At 66.8% G+C, this 14,762-nt stretch overlaps 10 protein-coding genes across 10 annotated transcripts; 6 read left to right on the top strand and 4 right to left on the bottom strand.

Moving 5' to 3' along the window:
* Nucleotides 1-43: 43 nt before the first annotated feature.
* Nucleotides 44-3,253, top strand: MICPUN_88392 (predicted protein; the record flags this gene model as incomplete). Its single annotated transcript, XM_002506163.1, has 2 exons — nt 44-2,044; nt 2,111-3,253. The coding sequence occupies 2 exons, from the start codon at nt 44-46 to the stop codon at nt 3,251-3,253; spliced, it is 3,144 nt and encodes a 1,047-aa protein (XP_002506209.1).
* Nucleotides 3,254-3,430: 177 nt separating this feature from the next.
* MICPUN_77172 (predicted protein) lies at nt 3,431-3,676 on the bottom strand (the record flags this gene model as incomplete). Its single annotated transcript, XM_002505952.1, has 1 exon — nt 3,431-3,676. A coding segment is annotated over one exon (246 nt), but the record flags the coding sequence as incomplete, so codon positions are not given.
* A 567-nt stretch (nt 3,677-4,243) lies between these two features.
* On the top strand, nt 4,244-4,855 carry MICPUN_72450 (predicted protein; the record flags this gene model as incomplete). The annotated part of the gene is made up of 1 exon (XM_002506162.1): nt 4,244-4,855. A coding segment is annotated over one exon (612 nt), but the record flags the coding sequence as incomplete, so codon positions are not given.
* Nucleotides 4,856-5,488: 633 nt separating this feature from the next.
* MICPUN_109491 (hypothetical protein) lies at nt 5,489-6,182 on the top strand. Its single transcript, XM_002506161.1, has one exon. The coding sequence runs from the start codon at nt 5,491-5,493 to the stop codon at nt 6,139-6,141; it is 651 nt and encodes a 216-aa protein (XP_002506207.1). The 5' UTR covers nt 5,489-5,490; the 3' UTR covers nt 6,142-6,182.
* A 22-nt stretch (nt 6,183-6,204) lies between these two features.
* Nucleotides 6,205-6,775, bottom strand: MICPUN_106508 (hypothetical protein). Its single transcript, XM_002505951.1, has 2 exons — nt 6,704-6,775; nt 6,205-6,571 (listed from the first exon to the last, which is right to left on the bottom strand). The coding sequence occupies exons 1-2, from the start codon at nt 6,770-6,772 to the stop codon at nt 6,254-6,256; spliced, it is 387 nt and encodes a 128-aa protein (XP_002505997.1). The 5' UTR covers nt 6,773-6,775; the 3' UTR covers nt 6,205-6,253.
* A 300-nt stretch (nt 6,776-7,075) lies between these two features.
* On the top strand, nt 7,076-9,108 carry MICPUN_64140 (predicted protein; the record flags this gene model as incomplete). Its single annotated transcript, XM_002506160.1, has 2 exons — nt 7,076-7,241; nt 7,402-9,108. 2 exons carry the CDS (start codon nt 7,076-7,078, stop codon nt 8,934-8,936), a joined length of 1,701 nt encoding a protein of 566 aa, XP_002506206.1. The 3' UTR covers nt 8,937-9,108.
* A 32-nt stretch (nt 9,109-9,140) lies between these two features.
* On the bottom strand, nt 9,141-9,878 carry MICPUN_64139 (predicted protein; the record flags this gene model as incomplete). The annotated part of the gene is made up of 1 exon (XM_002505950.1): nt 9,141-9,878. The coding sequence occupies one exon, from the start codon at nt 9,876-9,878 to the stop codon at nt 9,141-9,143; it is 738 nt and encodes a 245-aa protein (XP_002505996.1).
* Nucleotides 9,879-9,988: 110 nt separating this feature from the next.
* Nucleotides 9,989-10,327, top strand: MICPUN_64138 (predicted protein; the record flags this gene model as incomplete). The annotated part of the gene is made up of 1 exon (XM_002506159.1): nt 9,989-10,327. The coding sequence occupies one exon, from the start codon at nt 9,989-9,991 to the stop codon at nt 10,325-10,327; it is 339 nt and encodes a 112-aa protein (XP_002506205.1).
* A 213-nt stretch (nt 10,328-10,540) lies between these two features.
* Nucleotides 10,541-12,924, bottom strand: MICPUN_106506 (hypothetical protein; the record flags this gene model as incomplete). Its single annotated transcript, XM_002505949.1, has 2 exons — nt 10,541-12,550; nt 12,778-12,924. 2 exons carry the CDS (start codon nt 12,922-12,924, stop codon nt 10,541-10,543), a joined length of 2,157 nt encoding a protein of 718 aa, XP_002505995.1.
* A 1,425-nt stretch (nt 12,925-14,349) lies between these two features.
* On the top strand, nt 14,350-14,613 carry MICPUN_77083 (predicted protein; the record flags this gene model as incomplete). Its single annotated transcript, XM_002506158.1, has 1 exon — nt 14,350-14,613. A coding segment is annotated over one exon (264 nt), but the record flags the coding sequence as incomplete, so codon positions are not given.
* Nucleotides 14,614-14,762: the final 149 nt, after the last annotated feature.

Below are 14,762 nucleotides of genomic sequence, written 5' to 3'. Positions count from 1 at the left end.
GGGCGACGACGCCGATTGGGCGGGTGTGAAGGTGGAGGACGACATGCCCACCGCGCAGAACGCCCCCAGTGAAGCCGCCGCCGCCGCGAGGGCGATCCTCGCCGCTCGCAAACCACCGCCGCCCGCCGACGACGGCGATTCCGACGAGGAGGGCGCCGCCGCCCCTCAGGCGCCGCAGCGTTCCTCCTGCCGCCACTCCGTGGCTGTGCCCCCCGATTGGCAGGGCGACAGAGCCGCGCTCGACGCGCCCTCTTACGACGGAGAGCGCGCCAAGACGTATCCGTTCGTCCTCGACGCCTTCCAGGAGACGTCCGTGTCGGTGCTGGAGCGCAACGAATCGGTGCTCGTCGCGGCGCACACCTCCGCGGGAAAGACCGTCGTCGCGGAGTACGCCATCGCCATGGCGTTCAGGGACAATCAGAGGGTGGTGTACACCTCGCCGCTCAAGGCGCTGAGCAACCAGAAGTTCAGGGAGCTCACCGAGGAGTTTGGGGACGTCGGGTTGATGACGGGCGACGTGTGCATTAATCCAAACGCCTCGTGCATCGTGATGACCACCGAGGTGCTGAGGGGCATGCTCTACCGCGGCAGCGACGTCGTGCGGGAGGTGAAGTGGATCATCTTCGACGAGGTGCACTACATGAGGGACAGGGAGCGCGGGGTGGTGTGGGAGGAGAGCATAATCTTCGCCCCCGCCGGGTGCAAGTTCGTCTTCCTCTCCGCGACGCTACCAAACGCGCACGAGTTCGCCGAGTGGATCACCCACCTGCACAACCACCCGTGCCACGTCGTCTACACCGACTACCGCCCCACGCCGCTGCAGCACTACGGGTTCCCCAAGGGGGGCAACGGCATGGTCATGATCGTCAACGAGCGGAAAGAGTTTCTGGAGGCGAATTACGCCGAGCTCGAGGCGAAGATCGACGCGCTGACGCAATCGGCGAAGAAGAGGAAGAGGGACGAACGGGTCAAGGCGGACGGCGGACGCGGGCGAGGCGGCGGCGGACGGGGCGGCGGCGGGAGAGGCGGAAGGTGGGGACGGGGCGGCGGAAGGGGCGGGGACAGCGGCGAGGACGCGAGCGAGGTGGACATAAAGAAGATCATGAAGACCATCCGAGCCAGGGACCTGTACCCGGTCATCGTGTTCTCCTTCTCCAGGCGGGCGTGCGAGACCCACGCCAACGACCTGATGACGGGCAAAACCCAGCTGGACTTCACCACGCAGGAGCAGAAGGAGCTCATCAGGCAGATATACGACAACGCGCTGCTGTGCATGGCGGAGGAGGACCGCGAGTTGGCGTGCGTCCAGAAGATTTTCCCGATGCTCGAGCGCGGGATCGGCATCCATCACGGCGGGCTACTCCCCATCATCAAGGAGCTCGTCGAGATTCTCTTCGGGGAATCCTTAGTGAAGTGCCTGTTCGCCACGGAGACGTTCGCGATGGGTCTGAACATGCCCGCGCGAACGTGCGTGTTCACGGAGGTTGAAAAGTTTGACGGGAAGGAGATGCGCGTGCTTCAGCCCGGCGAGTACACCCAGATGGCGGGTCGAGCGGGGCGCAGGGGAAAAGACGACCGGGGCACGTGCATCCTGATGCTCGACAAGAAGTTGGACAAGGAAGAGCTCGTGCACATGACGTGCGGGACCGGATCGGCGCTCATGTCGGAGTTCAAGCTCACGTATTACAGCATACTCAACCTGCTGCGAAGGGCCAGCGGCGAGGAGGATGCCGAATACGTCATCCAGCGTTCGTTTCACCAGTTTCAGCACACGCGAGAGGTTCCGCGGAAGAAGCTGGAGCTGCAGGAGATCACCGCGGAGGCGGATGGGATTCAACTGGACATGTCCGACGCCAAGGCTGAGCTCGTGCGCCTGCAGAACGCCGCGAGGGACGCGAGAACCGCGCTCATGCATCACGCCGTCGATCCAGAAAAATTGACCCGAGACGTCTTGAAGCCCGGGCGACTGGTGCGCGTGCGCGACGGCGACGACGAGTGGGGATGGGGCGCGGTCGTGGGCGTGCGCGATCTTCCCGCGGAGGCGGTCCCGCCGCTCGAACCGGATAAGGCGTCGGAGTGGGGGCTGGAGAGCGAGTGGTCCAAACGGGAGATGCGCGTCCGTCGACGGGCCATCGACGTCTTGATCCACTGCGGCCCCGGTGTTGACTCGGGGGTGTTGAGGCCCGCTAAGCGCATACTCGGTAGGCCGGGGAAGCTCGCCGAGAAGGGGTGCACGTGTGAGATCATACCCGTGGCGCTTCGGCTCGTGGACGCGGTGGGCGCGATGGTGTTGACCCTCCCGAGGGACTTGACGGATGCGACATCGCGCGCGCAGGTTGGCTTGGCGATTAACGAGCTGCATCACAGGTTCCAGGGCAAGGCTGTCCCGGAGCTGGATTTGGAAAACGACCTTCGCCTCGACGGCGACGAGTTTCACGAGTCCATGGGGCGTTGGTTGCGGTCCGAGTCTGAGCTGAGGGCGCATCCGTTGTACGCCGCCTCGACGAAGGAGGGCGGATTAAACGAGAAACAGATCGAGCTCTACCGCAAGAAGGCTTCGCTGATGGAACGCGCGCAAGATCTGAAGAAGGAGATCAAGACCACGCAGCTCTCAAAGTTCAGGGAGGAGCTGAGGGACAGGTCCCGCGTGCTGACGCGCTTCGGTATGCTCGACGAGGAAGGGACGGTGACTCACAAGGGCCGCGCGGCTTGCGAGATTGACACCGCCGACGAGGTCCTCGTCACCGAGCTCATGTTCAACGGGTGCTTCGTCGCCATGGACCACCACGCGCTGGTGGCGCTTTGTTCGATGTTCATGCCCGTGGAGAAGACCAACGAGGTCTATCCCCTCGCGGGAGCCGCGAAGGAGGCGTTGGAAGGACCGGTCAAGCAGCTGAGGGAGGCGGCCAAGGCCATCGCGGAGGCGGAGATAGACTTCGGCGTGAGGACGCAAGCCGCGGAGGGCGAGGACGGGCGGCACGAGGCGGTGACCGAGTACGTCGACTCCTTCAAGGATGCCCTGGTGGGCATGGTGTACGACTGGAGCAAGGGCACGAACTTCGACACGATCATGCGAGGCACCGACATGTTCGAGGGGACGTTTGTTCGCGCCGCGCGGCGTCTCGACGAGCTCATGATGGAGCTGCACAGGGCGGCGAGGGCGGTGGGAAGCGCGGAGCTCGCGGACTCGTTCGAGAAGGGCGCGGAGAGTTTGAGGCACGGCGTGGTATCGGCCGCGAGCCTCTACCTGTGACGACCCGGCGTCTTGTCGGCGCGGAGTCCGCCGACTCTAGCTAGCTGGACGTCTGGAATGATATCCCGTACTACCTGTCTTTTACACTTTCGAGATTCCCAGCCCGACTCCCAGCCCGAAGATCTCGGCTTACTCCGCGGCAGCCTCCTCGGCGGGCGCCGCCGCCGCCGCCGCCTCGGCCGCCTCCAGCTTCGCCTGGGTTTCCGCCAGCTCCTTCTTCGTCGCCTCCAGCTCCGCGGCGAGGGTGTTCTTCTCCTCCTCCAGGGCCTCGTACTCAGCCGGAGTGGGTCCCCCGAGGTTCGCCTTCAGGAAGTCGATGGCGGTCGCGGGCTTGTCGGGCTCCTCGTAGAGGGACACGAGCACCTTGGTCAGGGAGTCGATGACGCCCGCGGACTCGAGGTACTTCCTGAACGCCTCCTTCTTCTGCTCGGTCGCCTGTCACGAGTCGAGGGGAGACGGCGATGAAAGTCAGAGAAGGCTGGGGCGACGCTTTCGCCGTTCCAAAACGGGACGGAGGCGCGCCGGAAACCGCGCGATGGCTGCGCCGAGGGGCGTCTGATGCGGGATGCGGCGGGGCGGGTTGAATCGTACCATGGTGTGGGGTGACGCGCGACGCTCGACGGTGCGCTGCGGCGGTCGTGCCGAGTTGTGCGCATCGAGGACGGCGAGGGGAACCTGCTCGTTTGGATTTCGCGCCCGCTCTCGCGTGCGAAAGTCAACTTGACCGAGCGTACGGATTTGCCAAACGCGCACATCATCTCGAGAAGGGGCGGCCTCCCACGTCGCAGCCACGTCGCTCGAGTTCGGGTGAGAGCGGCCGGGGGTGCGTCAAACATGGGCGAGGAGCACGCGCGCGGCGCCGAACCCGGCGACGCGGTCGCGGCGACGTCGACGGGCGACGACCCGCGGGACCCGCGAACGGACGGCGTCACGATCACCCAGAGCCTCATCGCGAAATGCGCGACGCGCGCGGAGACGAGGCGCGGGGTGGACGAGCCGCTGGACAAGTACCTCGCGCGCCTGACGCACCTAAAGATGGACGGGCGGAACATCGCGCGCATCGACGCCCTGGGATGCGCGCCGGGCGTCAGGGTGCTCTACCTGTACGATAACGCCATCACTCGCATCGCCAACCTGGCGCCCCTCGCCAACCTCACGCACCTCTACCTCCAGAACAACGCGCTGACTCGCATCGAGGGACTGGACACGTGCGCGAACCTGCAGAAGCTCTACCTGGACGGCAACTCCATCGCGCACGTCGACGGCCTCGACCCGTGTCAGCGGCTGGAGGAGCTGCACGTCAGCGGCCAACGGCTGGGACCGGGGGAGGAGCTCAGGTTCGACGCCGACGCTTGCGCCGCGCTGGCGCGCACGCTCGCCGTGCTCAACGTCGGGCACTGCAACGTGCGGGACGTGAAGCCGCTGAAGGAGCTCGCGTCGCTGCGCAGGCTGGACCTCGAGAACTGCGGCGTCGAGAGCGTGCGCGACCTCGAGCCCGTGCTCTTAAACTGCAAGAGGCTCGTCGAGGTCAAGGTGCTCGGTTGTCCGTTCGCCAAGAACCCCAAGCACAGGGACCACATCACCCTGCTGTCCGACTCGCTCACCGTGCTGAACGGGCGGGAGATCAAGCCGCACGAGCGCCAGTTTCTCATACAGCTCCAGGCCAGGCGCATGCGTCAGCGCCGGATGCAGGCGCAGCGGTCGCAGCAGCAGCGGCAGCACCTGGAGACCATCGCCAACCTGGGGGAGGGGACCGTGGACCACGGGTTCGACGCGCCCGTTGGCGTCGCGGGCATCAACCCCGGGTTCGACCCGCTGTCCCCCGGCACGATGCTCGGCGGGGACCTGAGCCCGGCTGGGCAGCGTTCTCCGGGTGGCGTCTTCCACCGAGTGACGGGCGGCAGCGTGGAGAGTCTTGACGGGATGACGCTGCAGGGCGGCGTGGTGAACGGGATCCCGAGGGACGGGGGCGGGGTGAGCCCGGGGCCGAGCCCGAGCAGGCGGCTGGACCTGCACGGCGTGGGGGACGACAGCGTGAGGACCGAGTGACGTGTTTAATGTATTTTTGGACCAGAGTTGTAACTGATTTCATGCGACGTTCGTGTGCATTTACCTAATTCTAATTAACCGGGTGACCGAAACGGCACTCGCGATGGACAACGTGAAAACCTCGAACACGTTCGCGATCTTACGCCTTATCTCCAGAGGAGGTTTCCCCCGTCACAGCCGACGACGCGATGGCGACCCTCGCGGCGAACGGCGTCTCGATCCGGTGCGCTCCCCGCGCCACCCGGATACAGCGAACCAGGTCGTGCCCCCCCACCCGGGCGGCGTCCGACACCGGCAGCGCGCGCCTTCGCGTCCGCGTCCGCGCGTCGTCGAACGACGACGATGGTACCGGCGCCGGGGTTCGGACCAAGGAGGTGGACGTGGACAAGGAGCTCAAGAAGAACGCGGCTAAGATCGCGGGCACCTTCGCGCCGAGGTCGTCCACCGCGAAGAAGAACCCCGCGTTCAAGGGCAGCGCGCTGTACACCATCTTCGAGGTTCAGGCGTACCTCTCCCTCGTCGTCGGCTCAATGCTTTCGTACAACGTCCTGCTCCCGTCCGACGAGCCGAACATCGCGAGGCTGATGGGCATGTGGAGCGTGTGGATGTTCGCGGTGCCCTCGCTGAGGGCCCGGGAGTGCGACGCCAAGGAGAAGGACGCGCTCAACTTTCTGTTCATCGCCATCCCGCTCGTCAACGTCCTCATCCCCGTGGTGTGGAAGAGCTTCGCGGCGGTGTTCACCGCGGACTGCCTGCTGATGGCGTACATGTACTACGATAAGGGCGCGGGGATCTTCGACGACGGCTCGGAGAAGGCGGCGGAGGAGCCCACCGCGTGAGAGCGCGACTTATAATACCGATACCATCAGGCTTTGCGACGACGGGCGCTCTTTGTTTGCGACTATAATCAATCTCTCTGCTACAAAATTTTGTCCCCAACCGCTGCTGACGCTACATCGCCTCGGCGCTTCGCCTGGCGTCTTCCTTGCTCCGCTGATTCTCCGCCACCTTCAGGTTCCTGAGCTCGTTCCTGGCGCAGCTCCTGAACGTTCTGCCCCTGACGACGTCCACCTCCCCCTCCTCCAGAGCGTCCGCGCCGTACACAGAGTCGTAGCACGTCTCGCTCACGCATCGCAGGACGCAGTTGTCAAAGTCGATCTGCGACGCGCCGCACCGCGCGTCCAGCTTCATCTCCTCCTCGCACTCGCTCCGGCGCGCCTTGACCTCCCTATCCAGAGATTGCGTCCGTCGTTGCTTATTCGACTTCGCCTGCGGTCACGGAGGCGGGGGACGGAGGGGACGCGGTCAGCGTTTGGATTTCTTCGGGTCCATCGGACGGGGAGCGTCGGGTGCGAGCGACGCGGGATGCGTCGGCGACGGGATCGACGTCGGGTATCTCACCTCCGCCGGTGCGGTGTACACGAGCATCGCGACGAGCGCGATCACCAGGATTCGGGCTACGGGGCCCATGTGCCCCACGACCGCGCCTCGACGAAGTGGGAACGGTTTGGCACAGTCAAGGGTCAAACCGAGCGCGCTCTGATTGGCAACTGACAGGAACGTTCTTGTCGACCCGGTTTTTTTCGAGCTGACGAGGACAGAGCAGGGCGCGCGCGGAGAGCGCCTGGAGGCCGTCGGAACGCGCGGTAGCCTCGCATTTCGCGCGTCCAGATCTGAGGGAGCTCCATCGCGAGCGTCGGCGGCGCGCGAGGCGGTGAGCGCAGCCGATCGGAGGGCAGGAGAGCCGAGACGGGGAATCGAGAGATCTGACAAATGTCCGAGGAGCGCGGGGGCGGGGCGGCCCATCGCGCGCTCGAGCACTTCGAGGGAGAGCTGATGTTCGAGGGCGAGTGGATTCCGCCCACCCCTTTCAACGGCATCGCATTCCTCGCCGCGGGAGCGGTGCTGAGGCACCTGCACAGGCGCACGCAGGCGCGAGGTGAGCCGCGCGCCCGTGCGCGCCCTAAACGAAAAAAGACACGCTCGCGCGCCCCGACCGCCCCTCCATCACTCACGCCCCCCACATTCCCCCCGCCCATCCGACCACGACTGACCCCCGTACCCCCCTCGCCCCCGCCTCCATCGCTCGTCCCCGACAGAGAACGGAGAGCCGAACCCGACACGGCGCGGGCGGCGCAGGCACGGCAACGAACGGGGCCATCGATGGGGCCGTCGCCGAACATCACGCGACGACGACGACGACACAGCTGGCGGCGCGGGGAACGATCTCCGAGCGGATCCGAGCGGCGCCGTCGAAGCAGCCTCCGCGTCCGCGGCCGGCGGGACGGCAGTGCGCGGTTTCAGCGGCGGCGATGGACGTCGTCGGACAGACCCGGAGACAGATCCGGTGACGCGTCTGGCGGCGGAGTCGCGCGAGGCGCACCTGAGGCGAGTCGCCGCGGCGCTGGCGGCGCGGCACGGACCGAATCCCTCCATTGAAGTCCATCCCGACGGAGCTCCTCCTCCTCCCTCGCCCTCGGTGGGTGAGATCCTTCCAGAAGGTCTTCCAGAAACGGATCAGATCCTTCCAGAACTTCCCTCTGTTCCCGGGACGGTCTCCCCGGCGACGTCCACGCTTCTCGCCGCCGAGTCTCTTCCGGAGACGGCGCGGTCGCAGATCGCGTTCTTCCGTCGGCTCAGCCAGGACGGCGGGAGGAGGACCGAGAGGGACGGCGAGGGCGCCGTGGAGGAGGGCGCTTTGGAGGAGGGCGCCGAAGAGGAGGGCGCGGCGGATGAGGGCGCTGTGGAGGAGGGAGCTGCGGAGGAGGGCGCGGGTGCGCCGCCGATGAATGACCTCGTAGGAGCCGACGACCCGGAGCAGAGGACGTGCAGGTTCTGCCTCGGGGGCGAGGAGGAGGGCGCGACCGGCGACGGCGCGCTCATCGCGCCGTGTCGATGCGCCGGGACCCAACGGTGGGTCCATGCCGGGTGCCTCCGCGAGTGGCAGCGGGTCAGCGTGAGCAGCACGGGTCGCGTCGAGCGAAGGTGCCGGGTGTGCCGCCACGCGTTCCGCCTGCCCAGGCCGCCCATCAAGGACGTCCTGACGCAGTGGTTCAACCCCACGGCGACGGACCGACTCCAGTGTTACCGCCGCGCGTGGTGGCAGATGCTGAGCAACTCCATCATGGCGCAGGAAGGGGTGGAGCACATCGGCACCGCGAATCAGCTCGTCCGACTCTTCCTCGCCACCGAGCTGAGAGTGTGGGGCGGGAGGGAGGTGCGCGGGGGGAACGGAGCGCTTCGCGCGTTGGCGAGAGCCGCGAGGCTGTGCACCAACGCGCACAGCGTCGTTCTGCTGACGTGGCTGGCTTCCATTGGCGCGGCGCACGTCGGCGAACGCATCGCGCGACGCGACGAGCGCCGGATGAATAATCTCACCGTCGTCACTCGGCTCGCGAACACGAACGGCGTCGTCACCGACGGCGGTCCCTCGCCCGTTCCGGCGGACGCCGGCGGCGCGCGGGTGGGGAAGCTGGCGGGCGTCCTCGACCGTCTCAGGCGCGCCGTCGGCGGTCCGCTGGGTTGGATCGTTCGCCTCGCGGTGCCGGGCACGACGAGGGCGATGCGGCTGGCGGATCCCGTCCAGGCGGCCATCTCCTTCTTCGAGAGGTACCCGCAGTACAGGGTGATGTGAGGCGACGACGGATGGGGCGACGATGGAGATGGCGAACACATCCGCACGGACGACGCGAAAGACGCGAGGGACGTCACGAGACTCGAACACCTCGCGAGCTAACAACCGTGATGACCCGCGCGACAGTAGCACTACGACTTCGAAGGTACCTAACTTTACAGCCGACGACGACGCCGCGTCGCGGGTCAGTCGAATCCCGCCCGCCTAACCCGCCGCGTGCGCCGCCTCCAGCGTTTTGAACGCCTCGGGAACCTCCACGTTCCACATCGCCTCCCTCTGCGCGTCACCCTCGCGGCTCAGGTCGTGCACCCTCTCCGCGACGAGGGTGAACCTGGGGCAGCCGCGCCGTCGTTGTTGCCCGTCGTTTTTCTCCCCCGCTCCATCACCGTCGGAACTCGTCGTGACGTGTCCCCCCCCCTCGTTCGGCACGACGAACCCGACGCACGCCACGTAGTCCCCGACGCCCGGCGTCCGCCGCGTGAACGGGTCCCTCGTGCTGGCGCAGTGGCACGAGGGCGGCGTGGCGATTCGCAGCGGCGGGCCGGTGCCGTCGTCGAGCGCGAACCGGTCGACGCATCGACGACGCCCGTCGCCGTCGTCCCCTCCGCCGTCGGTCCACACGACGACGCCTTGGACCCACACGCGGGTGAACCGCGGCGAGTGCGGGAGGTTCGGGAAGTGATACGCGGGCCCACACGCGCCGACGTCGCCGTCGGGGAGCCTCCTGGGCGGGGAGGGCGGGGAAAGGGGAGAGGGACGGTGAGCGAGAGTCGCGGGCACGTCGTGCGCACCCGGCGCCGGGCGGGCGAGGCGCGCGGGAGAGGGACGGAGGGTCGGTTGGGGTGCGCACCTGGCCTGTTCGAGCATGCACGTGAACACCTTGGGAGCGAACATGGTGCCACCGCCGGGGGTTGCACCCGCGCCGTCGTTCCCGGCGGCCATCTGCCTCGCCGGCGCGCCCGGGAGTGCCGAACTTCAAACTGAAAAGCCACCAGACTGCATCCCTACCAGGATTATCCACACCGAGGGTCGCGCTGGAGGGACTCGGCACGATGTCGTCGACGAAGAGGAACAACGCTCAGCTCGACAGGTCTTACAAGAGGGCCCGGGGGATCAAGGACGACCGCAGGGGGCCAAAGGTGGACCCCAACACCATCCTCCGCATCGCGTTCATCGCGATGGGCCTGAAAGCGCTCAACGAGCACGTGAAGCGTACGCACGGCATCAACGCGTTCGCGCACGGGAAGCGTCTGGCGGTGGACGCGATACGGGATGTGCGCTCTGCGTTTTCCAGGATGCTGGCGCCGAAGTCTGGCGGCGGGAGGGGCGACCGGGGACGGCCCAACTCACGGAGCTTCAAGGGCAAAGGGAAGAGGCTGGGGAAGCGCTGAGAAAAGTTGTAGGAGATGGAGAGGTCGCGACGTTGACGACGACGCGGGACGCGCAGATACGCGGCGGTAGATTTGAAACTAAAATTTATTCGAAACAATTTCGTGTGTCCTAAGAAACAGGGCTCGCCCGAGCCCGCAGCCGATGTTATCACACACCCTCTCACCCTCTTCCCCTCTCGCGCCGCCAGTCGCGGAGTCAGCCTCCCTCTCCGCTTACGCAGTCTTGAAGGGGACGTCCACGGCGGAGTTGTCGTCCTTGAGGTAGAGCTTCGCCTTGGCCTTGAGCATGATCTGCTCGAACTCGTCGCCGTCGATGTTTTCCTTGTCGAGGAGCACCTCGGCGACGTCGTGGAGGCACTGGATGTTCTCCTGCACGAGATCCTTGGCGCGCCTGTACGCAACCTCCACCAGCGCCTGCACCTCCGAGTCGACGATGTCGGCGGTGGCCTGAGAGTAGTCCGCGCCCCTGCCGGCGTCGTTGCCGAGGAAGGTCTGGCCGCCGCCCGTCTTGAGCGCGATCTGGCCGATCTTCTCGGAGAAGCCCATCTGCTCGATCATCATGCGCGCCGTCCTGGAAACCTGCTGGAAGTCTCCAGAGGCGCCGGTGGTGACGTTCTCGGCGCCGAAGATGAGCTCCTCGGCGACGCGGCCGCCCATCGCGACCGCCATCTGGTTCTCGAGGTAGGTCCTGGAGTAGAGGCCGGACTCGAGGCGCTCCTCGGAGGGGGCGAAGAAGGTGAGACCGCCCGCGGCGCCGCGGGGCACGATGGAGATCTTCGTCACCGGGTCGTACTCGGGCATGAGCGCGCCGACGATGGCGTGGCCAGCCTCGTGGTAGGCGACGAGCCTCTTCTTCTTCTCGGACATGACGGCGCCTTCCTTGGCGGCGCCCGCGACGATGCGCTCGAGGGCATCCGCGATCTCCTCCTTGGAGATCTCGGTCAGGTCGCGACGCGCGGCGAGGATCGCGGCTTCGTTGAGGAGGTTCTGCAGCGCGGCGCCCGAGAAACCGGGCGTGCGCCTCGCAACCTTGTCGAAATCGACATCCTTGCCGATCGTCTTACCCCGGGCGTGCACCTTGAGGATGCGGATGCGACCCGCCACGTCGGGGAGGTCCACCGTCACCTGGCGGTCGAAGCGGCCGGGGCGGAGCAGCGCCGAGTCGAGGACATCCGGCCTGTTCGTCGCCGCGAGGACGATGACGCCGGTGTTGCCCTCGAAGCCGTCCATCTCCGTCAGCAGCTGGTTGATCGTCTGCTCGCGCTCGTCGTTACCGCCGCCCATGCCGGACCCGCGCTGGCGACCGACGGCGTCGATCTCGTCGATGAAGACGATGCACGGAGCTTTGGATTTGGCCTTTTCGAAGAGATCGCGAACGCGCGACGCGCCGACGCCGACGAAGAGCTCGACAAACTCGGACGCGGCGCAGGAGAAGAACGGGACGCCCGCCTCGCCCGCGACAGCCTTGGCGAGCAAAGTCTTACCGGTGCCGGGGGGACCGACGAGGAGGCACCCCTTGGGGATCTTGGCTCCGAGCTGCGTGTACTTGTCGGGATTCTTGAGAAAGTCGACAACCTCCTGGAGCTCGAGCTTGGCGCCGTCGACGCCCGCGACGTCCACGAACGTCACGCCCGTCTCCGGGATCTCCTGGAACTTGGACTTGGACTTGCCGAAGTCCATGGGTCCGCCGCCGCCCATGCCACCAAAGCCGCCGCCGCCCTCGCCGCCCTGCGCGCGGCGAAAGAGGAAGAAGAGGCCGCCGAACGCGAGGAGCGGGAAGAGGAGGTTGCCGAAGAGGGAGGCGTAGTTGCCCTGCTGGTCGCCCTCGGAGACTGAGATGTCGACGCCGTTCTTGGCGAGGATGTCCACGAGCTCCGGGTCGTTGGGGAGGGTCACCTGCGCGCGCCTGCCGTCCACCGCGGTGAGCTGGAGGGAGGTGCCATCTTTGGCGAACCTGACGCGCTCAACCTTGCCGCCCATGACGGCGCGGATGAACTCGGAGTACCTCCAGGTGTTGCCCTCGGGGAGGGCGTTGGGGTCGACCACCTTGGTGTCGGGCGCGGTGAGGGAATCGCCGGACATCGCGGACTGCGCCTGCGCCTGGAACTGCGCGAGCGCCGAGGCGGGAGCCTCCTGCGCGGGGGGGGCGAAATCGTCAGCCACCGCCGCGAGGGGCGCGGCGGCGAGGAAGGCGGCGATGGACGCGATCGCGACGGTCTTGTCCTGCGTGTCGGGAAGCGAGGGTGGGGGATCGGTCAGTCCGGACGCCTTCGCGTCGGGCGCGGCGCGTGGATAACGCCAGATCGCGGGGCGCACGAAAAAGAGGATATGTGCCACGTCGTGCGGGTTCTCCGGCCATCGAGCCACCGCCGGAACGGCGCGCGCGCGCGCGGCTCGACGTCGCGACCGGCCCGTTCGATGCGGATCAGTCTCGTGTAACGTTCGCGCACCTCGTTGTTGCCGGCGGCGCGGACGGCGACGGAGCGCCTGGCGCGCGCGGGCGCGGCGGACGCGGCCTTGCCGGCGTTGCGACGGAGGGCGGACCTCGCCGCGAACTGGCGGGGCACAGCGGCGGGCTGGGCGACGACGGCGTTCATGGCTGTCAGACGCGTCGTTACGAGATGCGAATGCGCGGTCCGGTGGAACGCGTGGGTGCGCGCGCTTTACGTGAGCGGCGTCGCGTGAGTTGCGTGCGTCGGAACGACGGACGGGGGTGTGCCTGCGCTAACGCGGAATCGACGCTTTTGTTGTCTGCACACGGCGCCTGGCCAGGAAAAACAAGCGAGGCGGTGACGTGTCACCACGAGCGTCCGGGAACCGTCGTCGACGAATTCGTTCACTGGAAATGGGGTTCTTTTTGTAGTGGTTATGGGTCTTATTTTCGCGATTTCCTCGGTTCATTTCTCGGTTCAGGCGACTGGGTTTTTTCAACCCAACTTTTTCCACCCGGGGCCGCAGAACCCCAGCTGCCCAGTTCGTTCATCAGAGAGGGAGGTCGAATCAGAAAGAGTGGGGCCACCGCCGACGGGGCTCACCGATCGTGCTGGACGCGCGCGGAGGGCGCGGCGCGACTTCGGTGCGCGAGGATGGCGTCGGGCATCGCCACGCGGGATGACCTCGCCGACCTGTTCACGGACGATCTGCTGGGCATGTCCGCGGGGGTGGGCAACGAGAGGGACGAGGAGACGGTTCGTGAGGCCATTGGGCGGGGAATATCGCTCGGGGACGAGGCGATGACCCAACACCACGGCGGTCATCGGGGGCACGACGATAACCGCGGGACCCCCGGCCACAAGGGCAGGGATCATGGTCCGAGGGGCACGCCCGGAGGCAGGTTTCGCGACCGCGACGACGATCGCGGGCGCTACATGGCGCACAACGCGGGCGCGCACACGCTGGACGATTTCCTCGCCGGCCTCGGCGACGACCATCACGGCGACCACGACCACGACGATCACGATCACGACCACGACCACCCGGACGAGGCCGACGGCGACGACGAGATCGAGGCCCGCCCCTGGCCCTCCCCCGCGGAGCTCCTCGCGGACGCGCGGGAGCTCCTCGCCACCGCCGACGCGCTCGTGCTGCGCGACGGGGGCGAGGCTCCCACCGCGGAGCGGATGGCGCGGCTCGATCGCGAGCTTCGGAGGATCGTCGAGTCGCAGCGCACCACCCCGGAGGACGACCGAAAACGCCAGGACCTGCTGACGAGGTTCAACCAGATGCTGCAGCGCAAGTTCCAGGGCGTGACGCTCCAACCCTTCGGCTCCTTCGTGTCCGTCTTTCACACCGCGGGCTCCGATATCGACGTCTCCCTGGAGGTTGCGCCGAACAGCAACTGGTACGACCCGAGGGAGATGGGACCCGGCGTCGTCGCGGGTGCACAAGGCGGCAGGGGGGGCGGACGGAACCGACGCCAACAGCAGCCGCGCGGGTACAAATCCCGCAAGGTGCAGCTCTTATCCAAGGTTGCGTCGGAGCTTCGGTACCAAAAATTCGCCGACGTGAACCTCATCGCGCACGCGAGGGTGCCGCTCATTAAATTCCGGGATCCACGAACCGGGGTCAAGTGCGACGTTTGCGTGGGCAACGACGGCGTGTACAAGTCCGCGGTGCTCGGCGCGATGGCGGACCTGGACTCGCGGTACAGGGATCTGGTGTTTTTGGTCAAGATGTGGGCGAAAAACTTTGACTGCAACGACGCCACCGCGGGTTCCTTCAACAGCTACTCGCTGTCGCTCATGTCGCTGTTTCACCTGCAGACGAGGTCGCCCCCGATTCTACCGCCCGCCATGCGACTCACCCTGCAGACGGACGCCGCCGCGGACGCGGACCTCGCCGCGGAGAACGAGAGGGCGGCTAACCTCGAGCCCATTCGCAAGTTTCCCGTCTCGAAGATTCGGCAGCAGAGCGACGCGATGCGCGACATCGCCCC

This window comes from Micromonas commoda, chromosome 14 (assembly GCF_000090985.2).
Source record: "Micromonas commoda chromosome 14, complete sequence".
NCBI classification, from domain to species: Eukaryota; Viridiplantae; Chlorophyta; class Mamiellophyceae; order Mamiellales; family Mamiellaceae; genus Micromonas; species Micromonas commoda.
Note: the sequence above shows the minus strand (reverse complement) of the source record. Positions and strands in the feature narration are given on the sequence as shown.